This window comes from Ciona robusta, chromosome 4 (genome assembly GCF_009617815.1).
Source record: "Ciona robusta chromosome 4, ASM961781v2".
In the NCBI taxonomy this organism is placed as follows: Eukaryota; Metazoa; Chordata; class Ascidiacea; order Phlebobranchia; family Cionidae; genus Ciona; species Ciona robusta.
Genome location: NC_143238.1, coordinates 7,613,952 through 7,629,725, shown reverse-complemented (window position 1 = coordinate 7,629,725; position 15,774 = coordinate 7,613,952). Strand labels below are relative to the sequence as shown.

At 39.4% G+C, this 15,774-nt stretch overlaps 2 protein-coding genes across 4 annotated transcripts; both read right to left on the bottom strand.

Annotated features, from left to right (window-relative positions):
• Position 1: 1 nt before the first annotated feature.
• LOC149737302 (small ribosomal subunit protein uS19-like) lies at positions 2-4,813 on the bottom strand. Its single transcript, XM_089876094.1, has 5 exons — positions 4,601-4,813; positions 4,404-4,486; positions 4,250-4,346; positions 409-546; positions 2-130 (listed from the first exon to the last, which is right to left on the bottom strand). Exons 1-5 carry the CDS (start codon positions 4,601-4,603, stop codon positions 17-19), a joined length of 435 nt encoding a protein of 144 aa, XP_089732220.1. The 5' UTR covers positions 4,604-4,813; the 3' UTR covers positions 2-16.
• On the bottom strand, positions 4,722-14,867 carry LOC149737301 (DNA topoisomerase 2-binding protein 1-like). 3 transcript variants are annotated; one of them, XM_089876046.1, is made up of 29 exons: positions 14,666-14,865; positions 14,386-14,488; positions 14,161-14,333; positions 13,918-14,099; positions 13,099-13,292; positions 12,902-13,021; positions 12,789-12,848; positions 12,648-12,735; positions 12,334-12,593; positions 12,045-12,189; positions 11,850-11,992; positions 11,516-11,757; positions 11,278-11,443; positions 8,884-9,025; positions 8,718-8,833; positions 8,550-8,659; positions 7,889-8,044; positions 7,636-7,821; positions 7,472-7,573; positions 7,241-7,390; positions 7,068-7,093; positions 6,982-7,012; positions 6,839-6,929; positions 6,659-6,789; positions 5,863-5,980; positions 5,652-5,815; positions 5,467-5,598; positions 4,949-5,165; positions 4,722-4,894 (listed from the first exon to the last, which is right to left on the bottom strand). In XM_089876046.1, exons 1-29 carry the CDS (start codon positions 14,735-14,737, stop codon positions 4,767-4,769), a joined length of 3,948 nt encoding a protein of 1,315 aa, XP_089732172.1. In that variant the 5' UTR covers positions 14,738-14,865; the 3' UTR covers positions 4,722-4,766. The 3 variants fall into 3 exon arrangements, with proteins under 3 accessions (XP_089732172.1, XP_089732173.1, XP_089732174.1); XM_089876047.1 differs by lacking the exon at positions 7,472-7,573 and having other exon boundaries at positions 14,666-14,867; XM_089876048.1 differs by lacking the exon at positions 4,949-5,165 and having other exon boundaries at positions 14,666-14,866.
• Positions 14,868-15,774: the final 907 nt, after the last annotated feature.

The window sequence follows — 15,774 nt, the reverse complement described above, 5'->3', positions numbered from 1 at the left end:
ATGATATTTATTTTGTTTATTTGAGTGGTATGAACCTAGATGAGTGTGTTGCACCAATACCGGGTCGTCCATGCTTCACTGGTTTGTATGTGATGCTGAATTCACCCAAATATCGGCCAATCATCTCCGGCTGTAAATATTGGGGTTAAATAATACATCGCAACCACCATTGTGACATCGCAACCACCATTCTGACATCGCAGCCACCATTGTGACATCGCAACCACCATTGTGACATCGCAGCCACCATTGTGACATCGCAGCCACCATTGTGACATTGCAGCCACCATTGTGACATCGCAACCACCATTAGGACATCGCAACCACCATTGTGACATCGCAGCCACCATTGTGACATCGCAGCCACCATTGTGACATCGCAACCACCATTGTGACATCACCACCCACCTTTATTTCCACTTGGTTGAACACCTTTCCATTATAAACGCCAACCATGCTTCCGACCATCTCTGGTTCAATAACCATATTCCGAAGGTGAGTTTTTATAACTTCAGGTTTTTCAAGAGCTGGAGTATTTTTCTTTGCCTGCAAGAATATAAACATTAAACACATTGCTGTTATAATGAATTGTTTTAGAATATAAAGCCTTAAACTTACAAAATTCATTTTAGATTGTTTTGTTAACATTATAAGCTGATCAACTTCTAGTGTTGACAAATATTTCAAAACGCAACAAAAACAAACACAAGTTTATTTTACACAACCATCGCTAAAATCAAACCATGCTATTTGTTTTGCCGGTAAAACGTACAAATAATTTCCCACTTACACATTTAACAACAAATTAGGCAATAAGTTAGAAATTGAAGAAAGTTTGTAACCCTTTAGGGGCGAGACAATTTATTTTCACCGCTAATAAATCTAAAGTCGATAATTCACACAAGGTGGGGGGGTACAGTACATGGCATCATACTTAAATAACAAGTGTACAATGACAATTCACACGTGGTTATTTGCGTGATAATATAGATTCGGTGCATTAATGGCAATCGAGTACTTCCTTTTTATTTTTTAAGGGTGAGGTCCTTGTCAAGGATTTGGGAATGAGGCCAGATTTTGCCCATTACCCCATCACCAGGAAAGCCCATTAAATTCCTTCGTGCGACCGGTGCCGCGAGACCGCATTGCACTCGGACGCGTAATATTGGCACAATTGTTCTATCCTCGTGTGTTTACGAGTTATCACACTTTTCAACTTTGTGTTTGATTTTAGTGGCTTATAATTTGGACCCATTAGTGACCGCCGAGTTGAAGCAATGTCCGTTAAGTGTCTTGCCCAAGGACACAAACGCCGATCAGTTTTAGTGTCTACGCCGAGTATCGAATCGGGGACACTTTCATTTGTCTAAACCACTGAGCCACCGCACCAGACATTAGTTAAAATAGTTTCCGACGAGTTCATGGCTATACATTTTACATGAGACTTATTATCCGAACATCACTCTCTTTTTTCACAAGTGGCCGCTCATATTTTTATTATTATTTTCTGGGGACTTTTAAAAAACGTCGTTTTGTGACATATAAAACGTGTATTGGTATAGTATAGTGATGTACCGAAGTTTCGGTTTGCCGAATTTATTCGGCCGAATCAGCGATTTTGACAAAGATTCGGTTTTGGCCGAATCGTGCGTAAAGATTCGGCAAAAACCGAACTTTTTCACAGACAATATAGATACGATTAGCAAGAACTTGCGCAATTTGTGAGATAAGAATTAAAGACTATTTGCAACAAATAAGTTTAATTCAATTAATCGTCATGCTTTATAGCTATGCTAATCATTTCGGATATGGTTCTATGGGCTATGGCACACGCGCACTTTGATAAACTTCGTCACATTCGCGACCGAATCTGCTCCCGATCGTCGATAAAGAAACACTCGCTTTTTCTCTCTTAATAGTGCACGCGTCTGCTCCCGATCGTCGATAAAGAAACACTCGACTTTTCTCTCTAAATAGTGCACGCGTCTGCTCCCGGTCGTCGATAAAGAAACACTCGCTTTTTCTCTCTAAATAGTGCACGCGTCTGCTCTCGGTCGTCGATAAAGAAACACTCGCTTTTTCTCTCTAAATAGTGCACGCGTCTGCTCCCGGTCGTCGATAAAGAAACACTCGCTTTTTCTCTCTAAATAGTGCACGCGTCTGCTCTCGGTCGTCGATAAAGAAACACTCGCTTTTTCTCTCTAAATAGTGCACGCGTCTGCTCTCGGTCGTCGATAAAGAAACACTCGCTTTTTCTCTCTAAATAGTGCACGCGTCTGCTCCCGATCGTCGATAAAGAAACACTCGACTTTTCTCTCTAAATAGTGCACGCGTCTGCTCCCGGTCGTCGATAAAGAAACACTCGACTTTTCTCTCTAAATAGTGCACGCGTCTGCTCCCGGTCGTCGATAAAGAAACACTCGCTTTTTCTCTCTAAATAGTGCACGCGTCTGCTCCCGGTCGTCGATAAAGAAACACTCGCTTTTTCTCTCTAAATAGTGCACGCGTCTGCTCTCGGTCGTCGATAAAGAAACACTCGCTTTTTCTCTCTAAATAGTGCACGCGTCTGCTCCCGGTCGTCGATAAAGAAACACTCGCTTTTTCTCTCTAAATAGGGCACGCGTCTGCGCACGATCCCCTGCACATTTTTAACACAAAGCAGAATACAAAATGTAAAAGTAAAGTTTTCGAATAATTTTTTTACTCTCGGTTAGTTTTAAGCCAGTAACCGTGAGTAGTATAAATGCAGGTAAATCGCGATTATGTGAATTTTAATTGATGCAAATATAAGTGCGAGGAGCGAAGCTATCAGGAAATTAGAACCAACACAAATTGTAATGTAATATTGCTAAGTATGGTCCCGGCCGAGCTTGGACAGAAGCCAAAAACGTCGTTCTTAGGCACCGCGCGAAAATCAGAGTTTCGTGAATCCCAGTTGCAAGATATTAATTTTACACCTAAAATATTAAATTTAAAATTCATATACACATGTTACGTTATGTAACATTCAAAATCCAAAAAAACATTTCATATAAATCCGACAATTTATATACCACAGGGAACAGGCTGCTTGCAAATTAGACTAAGATTAGCATTTCGTCGGTTTCTACAAGAACAAATTCACAACGATTGCTTCGCTTACTAAGTGTTGAAAGTATGCTATCGCATGCGTCTTCCTTTATTTCCCAAGCCGACGCAGAGCGTAAAATGGGACGCTCATACACAATGTTTTTTTCGTCACAAAAGTAAATATTTTTTTTGTTTGCGTAACACAGGTTTTGCGCGCGTTATTAGGAGACTAATGTTTCCCACAACGCTTCATTGCCACATTAAAGACTTATATTAAAATTGTTGATACTTGTGTGTGACACGGTGCCATGATAAAGTATTTTCCTTTATGTCGTTTTTACCGACTGCCCGTCGCCGTGGGTTCGGATGACGTCATAAACGATTCGGTTGATTCGGCACAAATGGCCGAATATTCGGTTTCGGCCGAATCGTTTTTTTAACGATTCGGTACATCACTAGTATAGTATTTCAATATTTTATAAAAAATCCTTTATTAACAGTTAGTTTCCAGTTACACACATAAAACTTAAACCCCTAACCCCTTACTTCTAATTCCCAACCCCTAACTCGTGCAAATCACAAAAAAAAAACTTAAAAAAAAGTATTGCACCGTGCGGGACTCAAACCCAGTAAGAACGAAACAAAAAGATTAAACGACGGCACGTTAACCGTTACACCACAGAGCCGACGACAGTAAACAGAACGAAAGAGCGTATATAACCTACCTAATTTGGGAAAGATGTTTTTACTGGTTTTTATATATTTATAAAGGTATTTTCAGTATTTAAGTAGTTTGTTTTACACTTATTACCAATCTAAAGTGTTTCTTTGTGTAATTTTTCAAAATTTTAAACTTAATAAGAACGCCCACTTGTGAAAAGAAGAGATTGAATACATTTTACATTGGTTATATCATAATGGTATTGATAGATATATTGGTCTATATTGAACATATCCAAACACTACTGTTTTTGACAAACTATTATTTTAAATTGATAAGAATTGTTACGAACACGCATAACACAAAACATAGAATATATTTAACAACCATTAAATATCAGAAGTTTGGCGGCAAAATAACTTTTTATAACCCACGGACTTTCATTATAATAATATTCCCACAACTGCTTATATTAAACGTAAAATTTCCCTTCGCCTATTAAACTCATAAATATTTTACCTTACGTAATCTTTTCAACAAAGCATTATGCTTGCGTTTAACCCCGCGATTGAACGATCGTCGTTGGCGAGCACAATACATATCCATCAGCTGCTCCCTGCAAATATATTCAAGTTTACAAACCAAAGTTACGAAGAATATTCTTAAATCTCACCTGGACATATCGAGTAGTCGATCAAGGTCGACACCACGGTAGGTGTATTTGCGGAAAGTCCGCTTCTTTGGCACAGAATCTGCCTAAACAACGAACAACATACTTTTATAACTTGACAGGAAGATATAGAATAACACCATACTACCCAACAACACCTAAATATTGAATAACAATCGATCAAAGCGGATCAAACTTACCATCTCGAATCCAAATTTCGGGAAAAGAAAAATTTCTCCAAAAACCTGATACAGCTAACCTCGCTGGAGGGCGCACAAGATGTTTCCGCAGCGGGGACGAATAAAATATTAAAACTAAATGTCGGGTAACGATATTTATTTGCAAACAGGTGTCAATTAACTTAAATTAATTAAATCTCCTTCGTTTCTTCGGCGTGCCAGAGTCAGTGTTGCCAGATTCAAATAACATTGTTTTCACCAGGGGGAGGTAAAGATCCTCCGGTTTTGGTTGGGGATCTTTCATTAAATATTCAGCTGGAACAAAATTAATTCATTAAATAATAAAACCCCAATTAGCTTAATAATTACCAATATATTCAGGCAGACAACAATGCACACCAGCTCGAACAAGATTTTCAACGTCAGTCGACGGAATTTGTTTAATTTTATTTTGGTCCAGTATTGCGTGTGTGATTCCCTCTAGTGGCCCGCTGTACGGTAACGACGTCGCAACCACTGATGCGGAACCACTTTGTAAAAGTCGAACAAAGCCAGGTGATTGTCGGTCGTTTAAGTGGAGAATAACCTGCATCATGACATCACAATAACATTGATATCACACTCCCCATTATGACATCACACTCCCCACTATGACATCACACCTTCCATTATAACATCACACCTTCCATTATAACATCACACTCCCCACTATGACATCACACTCCCCACTATGACATCACACTCCCCACTATGACATCACACCTTCCATTATAACATCACACCCCAATTATGACATCACACCCCCAATTATGACATCACACCTTCCATTATGACATCACACCACCCCCCTAATTATGACATCACACTCCTCAATTATGACATCACACCTTCCATCCGCTAAATGCCCCGCTGCTCCCCAACAACTGACGCCACCTAATGGCTGATGCTCCAAGTAAAGATTCAATCTCGTTAGATGGTGACCACTCAAACGACGGATTCCCGTATTCATATTCTTCCTCCTTTTAATAACATTGATACAACATCTGATACATTCAGTGTAAAATAACCAAACCTTCACAAAAGTGTTGGCTTTTTTGCAAGCCTCGATGTAACTTGTGTGCAAAACCCATTTTCCCGCAGACAGTGATGCCAGATACTTTTCGTTACGAGCGGGTTTCTGCACGATAAGGTGGGTGCACTCTGGATCAAAATAATCACGGTCCAAATATTTTCCCCCTGAAACAATTCCAATAAAACATCTGCAGCAACGATAATAAACAAACCTAAATCTTGAATGATTGCCGCGTATTCTACTTTCTTATCTGGCGCGACAGAAGATATAAGGAACATGGGTGGTTTCCCTTCATTGATATTTTGTGCTTCTTCTTTTGGGGGATTCACCTGTATTACGATGTCATAAATTAATAAAATTACCTTAATTATCTAGTCCGGCAAAGTGGTTAGCGCTCCTGCCTAAAAAAGTTACATACTTGTAAGCGGGCATAAAGTGTATGAAACAGAACACCCATGTTAAATCTGAATACTTTAATCACTTAAAAAAAGATGTATTTGTGTATTGGGCAAGGTACATCGATAGTTGCTTTAACCTAGTAGTCACTAATGGGTTGTCTTCATTGTCGGAAATACAGAAAAATGTATTTACTTATAAAGTTACATACATGGTAACTCGTAAGCAGGCACGAGGTGTATGAAACAGAACACCGTTATAATGACTGTTGTTGCCCCGCCATGCGAGGATAAATAAGTTACATACGTGGTAACTTGTGAGCAAGCGCAAGGTGTATGAAACAGAACACCCGTGTTATAACGACTGTCGTTGCCCCACCATGCAAGGATAAACAAGTTACATACGTGGTAACTTGTGAGCAAGCACAAGGTGTGTGAAACAGAACACCTGTGTTATAACGACTGTCGTTGCCCCACCATGCAAGGATAAACAAGTTACATACGTGGTAACTTGTAAGCGGGCACGAGGTGTATGAAACAGAACACCCGTGTTATTACGATCGTTGTTTTTCGGCAACTGAGGAAAGTTACATTGATTCATTATGACATCACCATTGTTTGTAAACATTGCAATCTTTCCATTTCCTCTCGGCCAATTGGATCGTCCCAAACAACCTGTACGTCTTGCGACATTTCGTCGCTCCTTTTATCCCGAGTTGCCTCGGGGGTGAACACAGTGTTGCCTGATAAATAATTATTAACATTTTAAAACAATCTGGCAACGCTGCTTACAACTTAATCTTTGCGTTCGTGCAACACTGGGTTTCCCAGACATTATATTCTCCAACGTTCGACGTAAACTTTCCCGAACTTCTTGCGAATCCTGTCATTATAATAAATAAACCAAACAATGACATCATAATAACCATTATTACCACATTGTCTCCTTCAGGTTTCTCAATGTTGCTGCAAACAATCAAGTTTATTATGACATCACAATGATGATTAAGACATCACTTACCTTGACAATGATGGCTTTCGCACAATCTGAAAATATTTGTAAGGTAACGAATTTATATTATTACTCATCATATTTAACCACGAGTCAGCATATTTAACCACGAGTCAGCATATTTAACCATGAGTCAGCATATTTAACTACGAGTTACCATATTTAACCATGAGTCAGCATACCTGTATTGACCTGTTTGGGTCGTAATCATGGGGAAATTCCCCTTCACCCACTCTTCCGTCCTCGCAAGCTGCCACCCAGTGGGGAGAAACGATAAACTTTCCGTCTGAACGAGCCAAGCGGAACTCACGATTTGGGTCGTTGTTTTTACCCTGCGTGTAAATTTATATATAAAACAAACAAAACCCTAAATAAATGTATAAACAAACAAAACCATGAATAAATATATGAACCTGAAACACAAAATGTGTGCAACTACCATCGTAGCCCAACCGAACTTCGCCCCCCAATTGTTTCACCAATTCATTTAATTTAAGTCTTTGATCCGATAATTTCTGTAAATATTTTAATAGATGAATTATAAAAAACAAACAAAGAAATAATGAACCTGCCCCACCTTTGAAACATACACCACAACCCCGCGTAAAATTTCTTTGCTTTTTATTGATTCTTCTCCACCTGTGATGTCATAATTAACTTCTTCTTTATCGAAAACTTTTTCCAAATTTGCGACGATATTCGACGAGTCATCAATTCCTTTTAATGACTCAGCAAGAAATCTTTCGACGAAAACACTAAGTGGCTAAAACGATGATGTCATAATTTACATTGTAACATCATAACATACTTTATGACATCATAATACCCACTGTGTCAGGTTTGTCACGCATGGCTTGTTTCATTTCCATCCTCGTTTGATCTGGCGTTCTTAAATATTCAAAAACTTCGTCGAGGTCGAACGACACGTTCGGGTCGACACCCTTCGTCATGAACTTGCTTGGGGTGGCGAGGTTTAAGCGAAGGATCTGGTGGTATATGTTATTTCTATGTGGTTACATGTATATGGTATTTCTATGTGGCCTACATATATATGTTATTTCTATGTGGCTACATATATATGATATTTCTATGTGGCTACATATATATGGTATTTCTATGTGGCTACATATATATGTTATTTCTATGTGGCTACATATATATGTTATTTCCATGTGGCTACACATTTATGGTATTTCTATGTGGCTACATATATATGGTATTTCTATGTGGCTACATATATATGGTATTTCTATGTGGCTACATATATATGGTATTTCTATGTGGCTACATATATATGGTATTTCTATGTGGCTACATATATATGTTATTTCTATGTGGCTACATATATATGGTATTTCTATGTGGCTACATATATATGGTATTTCTATGTGGCTACATATATATGTTATTTCTATGTGGCTACATATATATGTTATTTCTATGTGGCTACATATATATGGTATTTCTATGAGTATCTAGTGGTTCACATACTTTCTCACGCAGGGGGGTTTCCACTAACTTTTCCTTGCGTTGTTTCATTTCAACTCGTTGCCGGATACGCTCCACCGCACTTGAACGTTGCGGTCTCGGAGGGAAATCAACTATGATGTCATAATATTAATTATTACATTAATATTTTGTCAAAATAATAAAACAAACTTTTTGTTAATTTTTCTGCTTCATTGGTTTGCAACAAAGGTTGCTCTTTATCACCGCCTGGTGGATAATCAACTTCCGATACTTTTCCTCCGAGATTGGCGCATGCATACAACCAACTAAACACAAACATCTTATAAAATATATTCGACAACCAATTTAATCTTACCCCTCGCTAACCACGGGGATTCCCCACTTCCGACACCCGTTGTATTTGTCCCCGTTGCATGACATCACAATGAGGTGCGTTGTCCGTAGCAACGACTCCGACGCTATGTCTTTCTTTACCACGTTGTCTTGGTAACAACCACCTACGCAACATACTCGTTGTGGTGCAACACACAATACAAACCAACCAACCAACACACAATACATACAAACCAACCAACACGCAATACATACAAACCAACCAACACGCAATACATACAAACCAACCAACACACAATACATACAAACCAACCAACACACAATACATACAAACCAACCAACACACAATACATACAAACCAACCAACACACAATACATACAAACCAACCAACACACAATACATACAAACCAACCAACACACAATACATACAAACCAACACACAATACATACAAACCAACCAACACACAATACAATACAAACCAACCAACACACAATACAAACCAACCAACACGCAATACATACAAACCAACCAACACTCAATACATACAAACCAACCAACACACAATACAAACCAACCAACACACAATACATACAAACCAACCAACACACAATACATACAAACCAACCAACACACAATACATACAAACCAACCAACACACAATACATACAAACCAACCAACACACAATACATACAAACCAACCAACACACAATACATACAAACCAACCAACACGCAATACATACAAACCAACCAACACACAATACATACAAACCAACCAACACACAATACATACAAACCAACCAACACACACAATACATACAAACCAACCAACACACACAATACATACAAACCAACCAACACACAATGCATACAAACCAACCAACACACAATACATACAAACCAACCAACACACAATACATACAAACCAACCAACACACAATACATACAAACCAACCAACACACAATACAAACAAACCAACCAACACACAATACATACAAACCAACCAACACTCAATACATACAAACCAACCAACACACAATACAAACCAACCAACACACAATACATACAAACCAACCAACACGCAATACATACAAACCAACCAACACACAATACATACAAACCAACCAACACACAATACATACAAACCAACCAACACACAATACAAACCAACCAACACACAATACATACAAACCAACCAACACACAATACAATACAAACCAGCCAACACGCAATACATACAAACTAACCAACACACAATACATACAAACCAACTAACACTCAATACATACAAACCAACCAACACACAATACAAACCAACCAACACACAATACATACAAACCAACCAACACACAATACATACAAACTAACCAACACACAATACATACAAACCAACTAACACACAATACAAACCAACCAACACACAATACATACAAACCAACCAACACACAATACAAACCAACCAACACGCAATACATACAAACCAACCAACACACAATACATACAAACCAACCAACACACAATACATACAAACCAACCAACACACAATACATACAAACCAACCAACACACAATACATACAAACCAACCAACACACAATACATACAAACCAACCAACACACAATACAAACCAACCAACACGCAATACATACAAACCAACCAACACACAATACATACAAACCAACCAACACGCAATACAATACAAACCAACCAACACACAATACAAACCAACCAACACACAATACAAACCAGCCAACACACAATACATACAAACCAACCAACACACAATACATACAAACCAGCCAACACACAATACATACAAACCAACCAACACGCAATACAAACCAACCAACCAACACACAATACATACAAACCAACCAACACACAATACATACAAACCAACCAACACACAATACATACAAACCAACCAACCAACACGCAATACAAACCAACCAACCAACACACAATACATACAAACCAACCAACACACAATACATACAAACCAACCAACACACAATACATACAAACCAACCAACACACAATACTTACAAACCAACCAACACACAATACAATACAAACCAACCAACACACAATACATACAAACCAACCAACACACAATACAAACCAACCAACACACAATACATACAAACCAACCAACACACAATACAATACAAACCAACCAACACACAATACATACAAACCAGCCAACACACAATACATACAAACTAACCAACACACAATACATACAAACCAACCAACACACAATACATACAAACCAACCAACACACAATACAAACCAACCAACACACAATACAAACCAACCAACACACAATACAAACCAACCAACACACAATACATACAAACTAACCTACACACAATACATACAAACCAGCCAACACACAATACATACAAACTAACCTAATTCTTCAATCAGTTCAACCAAATAACTTCGCAACGGATCTGTATATTGACTGATACAAACCACACATTCACCCAGTGGTCGCGCATGGTTGGGCACATGAAAAGGGGTGAACATGGGGTGATTACCCAGCCCCAACAGTTCACCCATGTTGATGCATTCCTCCTAAAGTTACATATAATGTCACTCCTGTTTCAAAAGTTGGGGTGACATTTTTACCCCTAACCACGAACTTACCACCCAATAATCGGTAACGATATTTTGCACCGTTCGCTCAACCTGCCACCCGGTGGTTGGAACGACAGCATAATCAGCAACACACTTGTTTTTCATAGAAATAACATTTCCCCCGAACGATCGAATATTTTCGCTGCATTTCTCTTTTTCTTCGTCATTAAATCCGAATAAAACGAAAGTTTTTTCTTGAAATATTGCCCACATGGTGGAGTCACGAGTTGTATTGTCGCGTAACAATGATTCTATAAATAAAAAGATTGAACACTTTATTTGCTTAAATATTTATTAAACAAAATATGTTTTAACAAAAACTTTATTATGACATCACAACCACCTTTCTTTGGCATCAATGGTTTCGAAATATCTTCCAAGTTTTGTTCCGTCATCGTACTTTCTGCTGCTTCGTCTTCAAAATATTGCGACAACATTTCGTTAAAGTTTGTTCCTTCGCGCTTCAGTGATTTCGTGGTCGATGACCTGTGACGGGGTGGGTCATGAACAATGACATCATTATGACATCACAACCCACTTTGTATGTGTTGATGACATCATAGTAACCATAGTAACAGATGGGGGTGGAACCTCTGTTGCCCAGTGCTCCGTTTCCACGGCAACGGACGATTGTTTCAAAGATTCAAGAATCCACGAACAACAAACGGCGTGAACTTTCCCCGCTACATAGATATCATATATAATTACAATAGAAATTATAAATATAAACATAAATATCATATATGAAACATTATATTTAACGCAGACATCATATTTAAACATGGATATCATATATAATTACAATAGAAATCATATATAAACATTACCTTCAACAGCAGCCCTAACTTCCCCGGACAAGCCCCCCAACCCTCCAGACCCGCCCCCCAACCCCCCAACAATAACATGCGTCACCCCCGAAGTGAATGTATTGTACCACGACGCCCCCGATAAATTTACGATCTTCTTCAATTGCTCTTCTTCCTTCACCGAGAATCCAACGCAAAACAACGTAAACGCGTCCAACACAGGGTCAAAGGTCATGTTGAGGTCAAAGTTGAAAAGTTCACCGTGTTTGACCGGACGTTGCCTGGGAATTGAAAGAATGAAGATATGATGACTCACTAAATAATCGCTGACTCACGTGTTGATGGTAGAAAGTCGTGATGAATCAGCAATTGTTGAGTTGACGGTTTCGTTTACGTTCGTTACAGAAATGCAACTCATGTCTTCTGCATGGTTTGTTGGATTATTAATAAAAAATAAGAAATATGTAACAACTTACGTAATGCAGGGATTTTCGAAAAACCTTTCTCTGGGGTTGAAGAATTCTGTTTGTCTGATTCTATGACATCATAATACACATTATTACATGAACAATGATGGTCACATACTCACGTTTATCAATCACAGGATACTTGATGTGATCTTGACACCACCCTTTATCCACGCTGTTGTAAACCCAACCAACATCAACAACTTTGACCCCAAACTTCTTAGCCATTGAGTATTTCTGACCTGATGGTATTATGACATCACACCCATACATTATGACATCACACCCATACATTATGACATCACACCCATACACTCACCTTCAGGTTTATAAACAACTAAATGCGTCGTCACCCCAGATTTCATCGCCCCACAATATTCCCCCCCAAACTTAGAAACTAGTTTCTGTATTCGGTTCCGCTCCGATGAACCGAACCCCGTCACACAAACGGAACAACCAAGGAAGATGGGACACTTAAACTCGTCCCAAGCTCCGTCCTTGGCTGATATATACCTGCGACATGGGTGTTAGAGGCATCTATTACTATTACCCACCCACCTGGATGTCCCCACTATTACCCACCCACCTGGATGTCCCACTATTACCCACCCACCTGGATGTCCCCACTATTACCCACCCACCTGATGTCCCACTATTACCCACCCACCTGGATGTCCCTCTATTACCCACCCACCTGGATGTCCCCACTATTACCCACCCACCTGGATGTCCCCACTGTTACCCACCCACCTGGATGTCCCCACTATTACCCACCCACCTGGATGTCCCCACTATTACCCACCCACCTGGATGTCCCACTATTACCCACCCACCTGGATGTCCCCACTATTACCCACCCACCTGGATGTCCCCACTATTACCCACCCACCTGGATGTCCCCACTATTACCCACCCACCTGGATGTCCTCACTATTACCCACCCACCTGGATGTCCCACTATTACAAACACCTGGATGCCCCCACTATTACCCACCCACCTGGATGTCCCCACTATTACCCACCCACCTGGATGTCCCCACTGTTACCCACCCACCTGGATGTCCCCACTGTTACCCACCCACCTGGATGTCTCCACTATTACCCACCCACCTGGATGTCCCCACTATTACCCACCCACCTGGATGTCCCCTGCTTCCATAAATATTCCAACCACTCTGCTCTCATCACCGGAATCTTGGCGTGACACGCGCTGAAGTATTTCACGGACCCAACCTCCTTCACCACTAGGTGGCTGACGTTGCCGGTGAGTTCTCCCGACACGCGACCTCCCATCCGCTCGACAAGTGAAATTAGGTGTGACTGAACAATCATAATAATGACATCATCATAATGACATCATCATAATGACATCATTACTCACCCTATCACTTGGTTGAAAGTTGGACAACGATACCAACATTCCCATCATAGTAAGATTATACACAGGATATTTGAGGTTGTTGTTTAACTGGATGTTATGTTTCAACACGGTCACCGCACATTGCGCTCCAATCACCGTTAAACCATTGTCCACTAGGTGTCCAACCTCATCGCCTGTATGGATGACACTACTATGACATCACAACCACTATGACATCACACTCACCATGAGCGGGGTCAACGACGTATATGACATCATCAGATTTAACTTGGTTCAAAACATCACCACGAACGACCCAGCAACAATTGACTTCTTTTTCCTTTAACAACTAAAAACAAGTTGCGTAATATGTGGTTTCAACACAACAATGTAAAACCTAGGTTGTCTAAAGTTTAACTTTCATGAAAACATTACTATATGTCTATGCCACAAAGCAAAACAATAACAAAGCGAACTTTTCTGATAAAACGTTTTATTACTGTCATTACTGATCTACAAAACTTACTTTTTCAACAACTTCTAAATTTTCTTTGCCTTCCTCATTTAAAGGCACGAGCCGCACTTCGTTGCCAGCCATCTTACTTCAACATATACAATACATTACCATAGTAAACTTAATATACTCAATATATATATTAATATACTTAACTGATATTACATAACAACAAATATCCCGCGCTGGGTAGAAACGAACAAGAGAGCAACCGCTTGAAATAAATATTCCTCCCTGTTACAAACCACAGAAATAAAAAAGAATAGAAGGCGCATCTCCAATGTCGGCAAAGGAGAGAGCACGATACACTGTCTCTCTTTCGCGGGTCGTTCCCGTTTACTATTGTAGTCAATGGAGTCGATGAAGTTTTGTGTAGTTTTTCTTCGTTTTTTGACTTAATTTAAAGTTATTGTGTAAAAAAAACTATTTTCTAATATATATATATTTCTAAAAAACCGTTTGCTTGAAATTTTTAATTAAATTTATTAAATATTAAATTTCTCAAACAAGTGGTAAACTGTAAGCGTTAACCTACCAAAAACTAAACTAGCCTAACAAACTTGAATAGTTGGTGTAGTTTTTAAAATAAACAGCTAAAACCTTCCAAAAATATTTTATTTAAAATTAAACATTTTCAAAAGTATAAAGTTTTATTCAATATATTTAATAGTTGGGTCGAGTCAAGAGGATACCTGCTTCAAGGCTCAATGCTGCTACCATTGTGGGTGTATGGGCAAGACACTTAACATCATTTGATCCAACCAGTGGCGTATCATCGACCCCGCGAACCCCGCAGCCGCGGAGGGGGGCCCCGCACGAATTAGGGGCCCACTATAATAGCCAAAATTAAGCACATATAAATTGTTGTTACGTCGCAAAATAAGCTTCGCCGTCGTAACTCAATAACATGACAACGTACGTGGTAATTTAAACGTTACAGTAGAAATATTTTGCGCCAATAGTGAGACCTACATGTAACGGTTTGAGTTGAATTGTTTTACGGGTCACCAGATGTAGTGATAAAGAAGGGGGCCACGTACAAGCCTTGCGGGGAGGCCTTCTATTCTTAAAACGCCACTGGATCCAACACAGTGGTCACTAATCGGTCGTCCAAATTATCA